The sequence below is a fragment of the Bos indicus genome, chromosome X, assembly GCF_029378745.1.
Source record: "Bos indicus isolate NIAB-ARS_2022 breed Sahiwal x Tharparkar chromosome X, NIAB-ARS_B.indTharparkar_mat_pri_1.0, whole genome shotgun sequence".
Lineage (NCBI taxonomy): Eukaryota > Metazoa > Chordata > Mammalia > Artiodactyla > Bovidae > Bos > Bos indicus.
Genome location: NC_091789.1, coordinates 143,954,932 through 143,967,919, shown reverse-complemented (window position 1 = coordinate 143,967,919; position 12,988 = coordinate 143,954,932). Strand labels below are relative to the sequence as shown.

At 43.4% G+C, this 12,988-nt stretch overlaps 1 protein-coding gene and 1 long non-coding RNA gene across 5 annotated transcripts in view; one reads left to right on the top strand and one right to left on the bottom strand.

Moving 5' to 3' along the window:
* MID1 (midline 1) overlaps nt 1-12,988 on the bottom strand; it is a 277,769-nt gene that overhangs the window by 131,041 nt on the left and 133,740 nt on the right. For 3 of the 4 annotated variants that reach the window (XM_019955845.2, XM_019955846.2, XM_019955844.2), the window contains exon 2: nt 6,291-7,006. In XM_019955845.2, coding sequence (XP_019811404.1) covers nt 6,291-6,950 — 660 coding nt within the window. In that variant the 5' untranslated portion in view covers nt 6,951-7,006. The remainder of the gene's footprint in view (nt 1-6,290; nt 7,007-12,988) is intronic. The other variant, XM_070784329.1, reaches the window with a different exon arrangement.
* LOC139181311 (uncharacterized) lies at nt 6,886-11,733 on the top strand. The gene is made up of 2 exons (XR_011565304.1): nt 6,886-7,019; nt 11,202-11,733. It is a non-coding gene; the product is annotated as an uncharacterized lncRNA (long non-coding RNA).

The window sequence follows — 12,988 nt, the reverse complement described above, 5'->3', positions numbered from 1 at the left end:
CCATGAAATAAGCATAAGCAGAATAGAAATTTGAAGGGGCTAGTTGGAACAGGTGAGAACTCATATAACCAAAACATTTTGGAAGACATATGTCTGACATTCACATATCCCCAATGGCATCAGGTGACAAAATGTCATGATCTACATGTTAGATTAAAATCTAGCCTAGACTTACTGTGAACCCGTTTGAAAAAAGATACAGGGCTCCACAAGGGATGCCACAGGTGGGAAATATAAAAAAGAATGATACCAAAGAACCTATGGATGTCTACTAAATTTGTCAGTCTTCTAATAAGAAGCTTGGCAACGGTAGATGTAATGGCCTTTATTTCAGGAAGCCTTTCCCTAAAGTCTCTCAGGTCTGGCATTGGTGTCCCTCCTTTGGGTACAGTGTACCCAGAGTTTCCTCCCACGAACAGAGAAAGTATTTACCTACTGGAACTCTCTGCTAAACTATAAGCTTCAGGGAGGAGGGGGACTGTTCCTGTTCATATTGCCTTTATGAAGCATACACTAAGTTACTTTTGCATGACCTCTCCAAAAAATCTACATCTCAGATACGGGAGGATAAAGGAAACAGTAGGTATAATGGGTCTGTCAACTGTCCATCATATAGGAGCATAAAACAAAGGTGAACAAGTACTTGAGATCTGCTGCTGCTGCTAAGTTGCTTCAGTCGTATCCGACTCTGTGTGACCCCATAGACGGCAGCCCACCAGGCTCTCTGTCCCTGGGATTCTCCAGGCAAGAACACTGGAGTGGGTTGCCATTTCCTTCTCCAATGCATGAAAGTGAAAAGTGCAAGTGAAGTCGCTCAGTCGTGTCCGACTCCTAGCGACCCCATGGACTGCAGCCTACCAGGCCCCTCCGTCCATGGGATTTTCCAGGCAAGAGTACTGGAGTGGGTTGCCATTGCCTTCTCCGATTTGAGATCTAGTTTATCAAAATTCATACCATTAAATTTAAACCAATGAAGTGCAATACAGACCAGAATAATGAGTCATGTCCAGGTGGATAAAATATAATGTATATCTGGCTCTGCTCTTATTTATAAATTATCTTCAAGTTGAAAGCGTTAATCGCTCAGTCCTGTCCGACTGTTTGTGATTATGTGTTGTAGCCCTCCAGGCTCCTCTGTCCATGGAATTCTCCAGCCAAAAATACTGAGTGGGCTGCCATTCCCTTCTCCAGGGGATCTTCCTGACTCAGGGATTGAACCCAGTCTCCTGTATTGCAGGTGGATTCTTTACCATCTGAGCCACCAAGGAAACCCAGAAATTATCTTACAGAATTCTTTATCATATATCAGAATGAATATCTGTAATATTATTACAAATGGAATTTAAGCTTTCAAGTAGGGTTAACAGTTGATCATCAGTGAAGCAGCTGACAAATATTTATTGGGAATTCATTATCTGCAAGATCCTGTAGTCAGTCTTAGGTGGGTGATGGAGCAGTGGGAGCCAAAGGTCTCTGCCTAACTTAGGGTGATTAAATCATCAAGGGAGACATATTGTGTGCTCAATTGACTAGATAACCAGGTATACACTGGAGTAAGTGATTGCTATGAGTTAGACTGTGGCCCCTAAAACTTCGTATGTTGAAGTCTTAACCCCAAATATTTCAGAATGCGACCTTAAAGGTCACTGAAGCTATAATTGGCTATGATGAACTCATACTGGAGTAGAGTGGGCCCTTAATCCAATATGACTGGTGTCCTGTTAAGAAGGGGCAATTTGGGGCTTCCTGGGCCATCCAGTGGTTAAGACTCAGGATTCCCAATGTCGGTGGCATGGGTTTGATCCCTGATGGGGGAACTAAGATCCTGCATGCCACGTGGGGCAGCCAAAAAAAATTATGCCAAGAAGGGGAAATTTGAACACGAAGATAAACACACAGGAAGAATGCCATATGAAGAGATATATGGAGAAAACAGCCACCAACAACCCAAGGAGAAAGGCCTGGAACACATCCTTCCCTCACAGCCCTCAAAAGGAATCAACTCTGCTGACACCTTGATTGAAGACTTCCAGCCTCAGTAGTAATGAATTTGCCTGCCGATACAGGAGACACAGGTTCGATCCCTGGGTAGGGAAGGTCCCCTGGAGGAGGGCATGGCAACCCACTCCAGTATTCTTGCTTGGAGAATCCCATGGACAGAGGAGCCTAGCAGGCTGCAGTCCACTGGGGCACAAAGAGTCAAACACAACTGAGCAACTAAACAACAACAGTCTCCAGAAATGTACAACAATACATCCCTTTCCTGTAGGTCACCTAGTTTGTGGGCCCTTGCTGCAGCAGCCCTGGCAAACCAATGCAGTGATAAATGCTAAATTCTTCCCACAGATGAAGGTTTCTCAAGCTGGGCACTGCTGAGATTTGGGACCAGACAACTCTACGTGGTGGGGGCCCATCCTGCACCTTGTAGGATGTAGCAGCATCCCCAGCCTCTACCCACATATGCATCACACATACACACATACACACACACCACTCTTTCCCTGGAACCTGCACTCTACCAGTGACTATTTTCAAAGAAGAAACAAGTCATAGAAATTCTAAGGAAAAAGTAAAAAGTCTAGCTCAGATTCCACTTACAACTTCCCCAATGGCAAATAAAGTAGAAGATTTTCAAAAATATAGACCCCCCACACGATCTATAAATGAAGCCCAAAAGTGAAATCCCATCTCTCTACCTCCAGAAGAGAAGGGCTACATAGGAAGGCTGAGATCTAACTGGAACCTTTATCAAACTATTATAAAACTGTAATGAGATGACCCATTGAAAGGGATTATTTCGCAAATTAACTCCCGCAGCCAAAAGAAGGCCAATCAGAGTCAGAAGAGCAAAACAGTGATTTGGAACTTCAGTTTCAGCTAACTTGAAGTCAGAGTATGCTAAAATTGAAGTTCAAGGAAAGATCAATTTTTCTGGGTTTGTATATTTTTATAGGTGGGACCAGAGGAAAGAAACAAGAGCTCCAACATTGTATGGTGTAACAGAGGAGAAGAAATTACTGAATTGTAATTTCTTGAAAACTCTGGAATGCATTCTATTCAATTCTCTTATATGTCACTTGGTTCACTAATCAAACTTTTGAATCAAGTTTGGAGCACTGAGAGGCTTCTTAAAATTCAATTAAAATGATGTGAAAAGGTCCACATCATGATAGGCTCCATTTAGAGATGCACTTGCCAGGAAGACTTTTCTCTTTTTATCTTAAAACAGAGTTCAGGAAATGCTAGTTTAATTTTCTCTTTGTTTCAATATTTTATGATTATCTCCCAATGCACAGTCTCTGAAAGCATCATTAGATTCTTGACTTGATGTGATTTCAAATGATGTGAAAGATTTTATTTGCATGAATTCTACATGCTGAAAGTTTTCCTTTTTATTCCTTTTGTGTCTAGAAAAATAGTTGTAATGTACAAAAGTATATTCCAATCCTCTATATCAACACATGTATACTGAGAACTAATGAAAAAATATCCCTCTAAGTTATTGAGTGTTATTAAAAGAATTATTCCTCATGATCACTGCAGAATTCCTTTTCTTCAAATAATGGACTTATACTAACAGAAGTAAAAAAAAAATTTTCAAACAGCACACACCTTAGTCTTTACATATTCAAGTAAGTAAAGCAAATCTATCACATTATGAATGAAAGCATTCTCAAATTTCTCCATGCTTTTGTTTCCATATCATCAGAAATCCATTTTTGTAAGTGATGCTCAAGTCTCAGGAAAATATACTAACAGAACACATTTACTTTCTCAGGTCAAAGTAATAAACAAAAATACCATTTTTTTTTTGTTTTGGCCCTTTCAGTATGCTATTCCTTTCTTCAAAAACCTGATGTTTAGACTGTACTTAGGTCTTGAAACACCATGGACACCCAAAGGTCATCTATTCTATGATTTTTTTGTTCTAACATAAGTGGCATGTTTTAGAACAAACAGGCTATGCTAGCATGTTCCTTGTTTAAATGCTGATAAGCATATTTTGTGAAATGGCTGTAAATAAATGCTTATAAGCATACTTTGTTGAGCAGCTATAAATGTGTTTCAGCCTACTGGGTGCTGTTTATATGCTTATATTTCTGTAATTAGAAGAAAAAATCTACCAGGATCATAAATTGTCAGGCCCTCCTGGTGACAGTATAAATGACCACTAGCCTACTGGCTTGATTAGACAAGTGTTCAGGGCTCATAATTGAAGAATTTCATTTTCATCACAAAATGGGCTAGAGCATGTAAGTGTCTCCTCTTAAATTTGGAGATGTAAATAACTAAGGACTCCTCTGTGATGGGACAAAATGAATGAGAAGAACTCAAATACCAAGTTTAAATATCAAGTCTTGGAGTTGCTGAATATCGAACCTCAGTGTGGTGTTTTCACACGTGGTCATTAAGAGCAGTGTTAATCCAATTACAGAAACATTTTTTTATAAAGAAAAAAATCCAATCTGGCAGCTTTACGTTTTCGAAAGCAAAAACACTTACCTTCTTGAAAACAAACTTATGCTTACCAAAGGTGAAAGGTTGGGGGGAGGAATAAATTAGGAATTTGGAAGTAACATATACACACTACTATATATAAAATAGACAACCAGCAAGGATCTACTATAGAGCACAGGGAATGCTACTCTACATTTTGTAATAACCTATAAGGGAAAACAATCTGAAAAAGACAACATATATATATATATATATATATATATATATATATATATTATATATACACACACACACACATATATATATAAATATATAAAACTGAATCACTTAGCTGTACATCTGAAACCACCACAACACTGTAAATAACTATACTTCAGTTTTTAAAAAAGGAAGGGGGAAAGGAACGCCAACGTTCAATCATCCTACACATTCTGTCCCCCAACAAAAAAGGGCAGAAAGATCACCATGGTTTCTAAAATCTGATAGCCACAGCAATTTCTGAAGAATTTTAGCAGCACGTTCACGCACACATTGCTTTGCTATTAAGAACTTGGGAGGTGTGCTTTTGGCCACCTTTGTGCATGACACTAGAAATCCAGTCAGCATCTGTCTTCCCTTGTCTGTATTGCCCCCATCCTCGGGCTTAACTTCCTAGATTGATCTGTACTAGTCATCAATGAATACTTTGAGTGAGGCATGCTGCTCAGGTGATAGGTTTGTTCCCCAAATGATGTTTGAAAGCAAAGATCACGACGTGGTCCCCATAAACACAAGCCCACGTCAGCGGCGAGAAAAAGTGACAGGAACTGAGAAAAAGTGACAGGAACTATTAGTGAGAGGTGATGATCTGCTTTGAGTAGTAATGCTTTTGATCATGTGATTCATTGTGTTTGCTCAACAACATGGTGTTGTGTGTCCTGAGAGGAAGGACTTCAATATATATTTACCCAAAGCTCTTAATTCATACTTCCTTTCCTTTTAATTGGCATCTTATGATCTAAAATTAGCTGGTGAACAGAATTGACAGAAGTGTCTCATGATCAGAGCAAACTCGCTCGGCTGAGTTTGCAATAATTAGACCCACCGCTGCCCGCAGATGAACAGACACCTGGAGACCTGGCTTATTTCTCCCCTGGGGACTTCTCTCTGTGTTTAGAGAGTGATTTTTAAAATGAGATGGATAGTCATATTAATTATCATTCCCCAAGCCAGAGTTCGGTTCGGAGTTCCAGGGCAAAAATGAAGTTACACATACTTGCCCCTACCCTTACTGGGTTAAAAAGCTTCCACGACAAGAAATTCTCTTGTAAATCTGAGACAACTGGAACACTCCAGTCCACCAGTAAGCTGGATATCATTTACTCCGGGAATAAAAGTTCACATGTCCTCTAAAATCCCACATTTGCTCTTGGTATTCCTCTTCCCTCTCTTCTTTGTTTGGGCAGTAACTAGATACTAATACGATGCCAGTGAAATGAGTGAGGAAAATAAATGCCCCCACAAATGCCTAAACCCAGATTTTATCTGCCATTCCTTCTTGCTCTCTCTCTCTCTCCTGCTCTCTCTCAACTACAAGGACTGAAAATAATCCAGATTTTTCCGAATTCACTCTCACCTTGACAACGCTAACATTACAAGCAGCAGTCAACTTTTACAAGATACTCTTATTGTGTAACATGGCCAGGCTGCCAAAAAAACATGCTACAACGAATCAGATAACAAAAGGCGAAGAGACAACCTTCACCTGCCACGTAGCTAGCAGTGAATACACTTTTTCTTTCCATGACATTTGCTGGCACAAAGGGGTTTGGCTTAAGGCGGATCGGACTAACCTTCAATTTGTCATAGCGCTCACTCAAAGCTGCCACCTGATGATCTCGGTGCCGCCCGACCAGTTTACACAAGGCACAGATTAACTGGTCATCGGTCACGCAGTACATATTCACCTTCTCATCCTCGTGTTCCAGGCACATCAGCCCCCGGATGTGCGAGTCCGGGATGGGCTCAATGAGACGGTGGCCTGTGAAGGGCTTCTTGTTCGGGTGAGTGGCTTTTAGGCACTCGTCACAGTAGGACACTTCGCAAGTGACACAGGTCTTCACGGCGTCCTGGGCAGGATCCTGGTCACAGAACTGGCAGAGGACTTTCTCGGCCGAGGTCATGCTGTTGGCGTCGAATGCCCGCTCCCGGCGGGTCTCGCTGGGGGAATTGGGCCCACTCACTGAAGCTTTCTGGAACCTGTCGATGATGTTCTGGAGGGTGACGTTGCGCTTGAGCCCGTCTAGACCTCGCTGGCTGAGCGTGATGACATGTCGGCAGGTGGGGCACTGGAAGGCGGTGATGGACTCCACGGACTCGTTGGTGGCGCAGTGTGACACCAGGATGCGGTGGGCACAGTTGAAGCAGAGGCTGTGTGCGCAGGGGAGCAGGAGAGGGTCCTCGAAGAGCTCCAGACAAATAGGGCAGGTCAGCTCCGACTCCAGTGTTTCCATCTTCAGGCAAAGCTCTCCTGGGTCATCAGTGAAATCCAAGGAAGCTGATCAGCTATCTGGAAACAGAACGTAAGATGTGATTAGGCGTGAGGGGGTCAGCCATGGGGGGCTGTCAGCTTTGAGTGCATCTCAGAATAATTCCACACACAGGTCACGGGAGGGTAAATGTGTGTACATTCCAAATAATTCTCTATTCACTGGGGAAATAAGGCGGGGGCGGGAGGAGGAAGGACACCCAAAGCCAGCATATCAGCTAACATCTCCTCAAGGTTCCTGTCGCCAAAAGCAGCATTTTTTTTAATTTAATGTTTTTTTTTTTTTTTTGCAATTTTGTTCTTTAAAGGGTCTCCCTCCAAACCGGCAACTTCTTGAAACTGTAATTTCCATATCTAATCACAATAATCTTATTGTGTTATGGCCAAGTTTTCCTTGTGTTTTAAAACAAAAATGTAGAAACAGTAATTAATGAACTACAGAGTCTTTCATGACCTTGCATGTATGAGTTGACATGTTAAGTATATGTGCTTTAAGGGCTGCTACTCTGATACCAAACCAGGCTTCAGAGGAGAAAGGCAGTTATTGTAGAAGCGGGAGTGAAATGTGTATGAAATCAATTGTGTGGTTTCAGTGGCAATCATAACGCTGCAACCAGGGATGTCAGTTTCCCAAATACACCCCCAAGAAAAAAAACAAGTGACTTTCACAAAGATGATTGTGATAGAGGCAACGTTTCTGGCATGTTTTTGTTACTCTTCTGAATAATTCTATTGTTTAATCCAGCAGTGGGACGTGGGTGGGCAGAGAGAAGTGGAGAAAAATATCTGGGGGCCTTTTTAGCGGCTGCGGTGAGCTGAGTACTAACAACGTGGTTCATGAGAACAAGGATCGTAGTGGCTACAATATTCACTTGCTAAGTTATAACAATGGTGACGACTGCAGTTTAGAAAGCACTTGAAGGTAGTCGCGCTCCACAGAGGAAATTTAAAGGGCTGCCGATGGACCAGAAGCAACCCTCCCAGCCTAAAATCTCCCATCAAGGGCTTGTCACTGTAGCCAGCGACAGGCATGGCTAGCAGGAGTCTAGCCTCACACTCAGAGCCACGTTGGCCTGGGCACGACCTCTGGCAGCTTTGTTGCTCCCCTCCAGGCTGTCTTCGGGTGGCCCAGCTGCACGCTCCTCTTGACGGCAAGACTTGCTGCTTTGTGAACTCTCGCCTGCCTTCCCTTCAAAAAGGGGAGGGCAAAGAATCCCACATAAACCCTGGCTCATTAAGAGGGAAGAGGCCTCATGCTCATTAGCAGGCCTGGGAACCAAGCCTCTTTGAACCTTCTCCCTTTCAAGGCCATTAGCAGAGGTCTGCGCAACGGTGAGGGGCGCATTAGCTGCAGCCCGCTGCGGACTGTGGGAGAATCGTGCCGTTCACCCAATAGTGCAGTTCACCCAGGAGAGGCGATGTTCAAATCACCCTCCAGGGGGTTTTCTCAGCCGGATTCATGGGAAGGCTTCACATCCGAAGCTGTTTAGTGATTCTGACAATCAGCCTTTTTGTATTCACACCTCCATTTATTTACAAAAGTCACTGTTTCTAGAATGCCCTCACCCTCTCTGAAACAGCATCCCTCAGAAATACCATGGTGTGCTTTGGTTAAACCAGTGCTCATCTCGTTATCAACCAAACGGTAGCTGATCATTAAAAGCATAAAGGATGTGCCGGCCTCGTGAAAAATTAAAGAGCTGCCGGCTTCATAGAAGCCTGGCATCTTAAAGACCTCTCCAGCCATCTTCTGATATTAACTATAGAAGAAAGGATAAACGGGCAGCTGAGATTTGAAATATTAAAGATTGCTTATTGTTGCATGACCTGCAATGGAAAGCCCAGGACTGCTGTTTTGAGAAACTTATGATCCGCACTCAGTCCTGGCCAACTCCTTCCTACAGATGGCTTAGAATAAATTGAAAGGTTTTACCCATTAATCGTCATTTTGGTTAATCATGGGAAAACAGAATAATCTCTCAGTCAAATATCTTCTCACTTACCATCAGCAGAAGCATGTCAAGTAAAGGAAAAAGGTAGATCCTTTGGTCTACTATGTTGGCAGGTGAAACAAGAACACCTACTGATAGATCTCGCCAGAGGACTGAGCTTGTCCGGAGAGCTTTCATGATTGCATTTTTAGGCAGGTGTCAGAATTTCATCCCAGAGTAGCACAGTCAGAATTTCTACAGGGGATTCCACTGCAGACCCCAAGGGAAACACTGACATTTTATTCAAGAGACATTTACTGAATGCTAGGTAGTGAGCTAGCTCGAGAAGCTGGAATCAGGCCTCCTCCTCATCTCCTTCCCTCTATGATCATGGGCCAAGCCAACATCCTCCCCTACCTGGATGATCACAGTATTTTTCTAAATGGTCTCCTGGCTTCTTCTCACTGTTGCCCCCCACCCCTCCATAGTCTATCCTCCACTCAGAAGAGCCTGTTAACACACGACAGAGTCTGCCTCGCCTCTGCTCAAGCCTCCAGGGGTTTCCCATCTCACTCAGGGAGAAGTTCATAGAATAAAACCAGCCCCAGAAAACACAGACTCAGACAATGACCTCATTTCCTCCCACGCCAGCCCTTCTTCTGCTCTGGGCACATAGCCTCCTTGTGATCTCTCAAACGCACCACGCACGTCCTGTCTCCCCTTGGCAAGGTCATTGGAATGACTGCTCGTCACCTTCTTCATGAACCCACATGAAATGAATTCCCCTACTCCCACTGCGACCACCCATTTACCCATCATGGCAACCTGTCTTCCCCATATCCATTTGTTTCCTTCCATAACATTCACCGACATAGTCTATTAGTTTGTTCACTGCTCCATCTCTCCCCATGGCCCCACCACTAGAGTATCAGGCTCTAGGAGGGCACAGACTTTGCTTTGCTCTTTGAGGGACGTACCACCAGCACCTAAAACAGTGTCTCACATGTATTAAGACTCGAACATTCATTGATTGAGTTAAATAAGTACCAACGTTGGGGCTGAACCCAGAAACAATAAAACATAATCCTTGCTTTCAATAATCTCTCAATATGTCAGAACAGAGGTCAGCAAACTTTCTCTATCAAGGCCAAGGCAGTACATGTTTCTGGTACTGCAGGCCAGACAGTCTCTTCTGCAATGACTCAATTTTGCCACTGTAGCAGGCAAAAGCAGTCATATGCAATACAGAAATGAATGATCATGGCTGTCCAATGGGATTATATTTATAAAAGCAGGTAGCAAGCTGGATTTGGCATACATATCTTATTCTGCTGACCCGTATTTTAGAAGACAGAGACATGTAGAGTCAACAAAATAGAAATGAAGAGCACTTTCAGAGAGGTATGAATAAAATGCCGCACTGGCAACAATAGCCACGCCGGCAGGATAAGACTTCAACAAGCGCACACAAGTTTCGAGTGCTAATGGGAAATGCCAGATGACAGGATTCCACCCTGCCATCCACGGACACGATGTGAGTCAAGTCCTCAGGGGCAATTAACCTAAGAATGATTTAATAGCAGCCGCTCAGAAATGGATCATTTTTTCTTTTATTGCCCTGGCGCTTGGCGTGGCGCTTTATACAAGTATCTACGCTATAAATGCTGTTGGTTAATTGTATTGATGACAAAATATCGAGATGCAAAGTGAGATTTGGCCATTTTTCTGAACCTCTGGCCTGTAGGCTGCCAGAGACGAAGGGATTTTGATTTGCTGTCTACAGCAGATCTCATTTTTATTACTTTTATCCAGATTTTCCCATGGTAGCGATATTCTTGTGAAACCACTCAACAATATATTACCACTAAGCACAGATGCCATTCCCTTCTCTTAAAAAAAAATGGCATGGCTTATTTTCTAGCTTTCTTTAAAATAATCTTTTTTTTTTTTTTTTTGAGACATGAAAATACCATTCATTCTTTCACCAAATAGTGAACTCCCTCTAGGTAAGGGGTCTTGGGACAACTAATGATAACACCTGCCCACTCCCCTCCACCTTCAGTGATCTTATGGTCTATTATGGGAGAGAAAAAACAAATTGTCATCCAACATAACAAAAGACTGGGGGAGAAGAGGATGTAGAAGCTTCCTGAAGGAGGCAACATACAAGGTGGGTTTTAGAGATGCAGAGGGGGTCATCAAGCACACAGAGATGTGGGAGTGGGAGTAGATTTTGTGAAAATGTTATCTTTTTCTTTTTTGAACTCCTGCAATTTAATTTCCAGGCCTCCAATTAAGAGAGAGAGAGAGACATTGACTCTTAGCCTTCACTACAATGGAAGGAAATCAGACGTGCATATCACCGTCAGGAAATGCTATAGCTCAAGATTTTTCTGAATGGGCTGATTGGTTCTCATTCAGAGGAGGATGTCGGTCATCGTGGGAACCTTTGCAACAAACCAGGGATGCAAAACAATTCACAGTTCACACCTCTGCTCGTCCACCATTTATGGTCCATAACAGGGCACAGAAGAGTGAGGGGAGAGAGTTGGGCAGGTGGCCAGACAATGGAGTCTGATCCACAGCTCTGCTTTCCTAGCTGTGTGTCCCTGAGGTAGCCCACAGATGTTCTCTCCAATTCTCTGCAATCACAGCCCTCAGCGGTAGAGGCTTTGGTCACAGGATGCAGCTAAGCACTGGATCCTGGGAAGCACTGGCCGCCAGACATCTTTTCGCAAAACTTTCTTACAGACTCAAGACTTCGGAGGAAAGCACTTCTTTAAAATGAAAAATGAATAAACAGATATTTATTTTCCACACCTCTCCCTGCCTCCTTTACCGCCCCTTCCCCATTTTGTGTAGCACTGAGATGGGGCTTTTCTGGTTTTCTTCTCTAAACACATCTGACTTCTCCAGCTAAGCCAAGCCTGTGTGTGCATGCATGTACAGTCAGTCACTTCTGACTCTTTGCAACCCCATGGGCTGTAGCCCACCAGGCTCCTCTGTCCATGGAATTTTCCAGGGAAGAATATTGGAGCAGGTTGCCATTTCCTACTTCAGGGGATCTTCCTGACCCAGGGATCGAACCAGCGTCTCTTGAGTCTTCTGTATTGGCAGGCAGATCCTTTACCAGCTGAGCCACAAAGCCTAGGTGTTTTTAAAAGGGCCAGGCTACCTTCCATCAAAAAGATGTCCAGGTTGTTTGTTCATCCATGTACTGCCTCTCTGACTCCTAGGCTCGCGAGACTCTCACAGCACCATCTCGTAGCATGGACAGTACCTTGCTTCATTTACTATAAGCACCTCAACTCACAGTGTGCATCCCATGGGACTTAGTAGCTTCTGTCCCAAACCCATCTGCTCTCCAAGCTTCCTGGTATCTCCTCATGGTGCTTCCATTCTCCTGATTAGCACAACTCAGAGGCTTGCCTCATTTTCTACTCCTCCCTCTCAGGGGAGGCAGAATCATGTCCCTGCCCCACCAAAGCTATCTTACAAAGCAAATGGGAGTTCAGGTTGCAGATGGAAATTAAGGTTGCTAAGCAGCTGACCTTGAAACAAGGAGATGAGCCTATATCATCCAGTGGGACTCAATATAATCATGAGAGTCCTTAAAAGTGGAAATAGGAAGTAAGAAAGAAGTGTCAGATGATGCTACTTGAAAAAGACCTGATAAGACTGCTTTGAAAATGGGAGGGGGCCATAAGCCAAGGAATATGGGCAGCCTCCAGAAGATAGAGAAAATAAAGAAACAGATTATCCTCTAGATCAGGGGTCCCCAACCTCTGGGATATAATGCTTGACGATCTGAGATGGAGCTGATGTCATACTAAGAGAAAGTGCACCACAAATGCAATGCCCTTGAATCATCCTGAAACCATCCCCCAACCCTGGTCCACAGAAGAGTAATCTTCCATAAAACTGGTTCCTGGTGCCAAAAAAGATGAGGATCACAGCTAGAACTTCCAGAAGGAATACAGCCTTGTAGATATACCTTAATTATAGCCCAGTGAGACCAGTGTCAGACTTAACAACTCCCAGTGTTCTTCTTTAATGCCATGAAGCTTGTGGT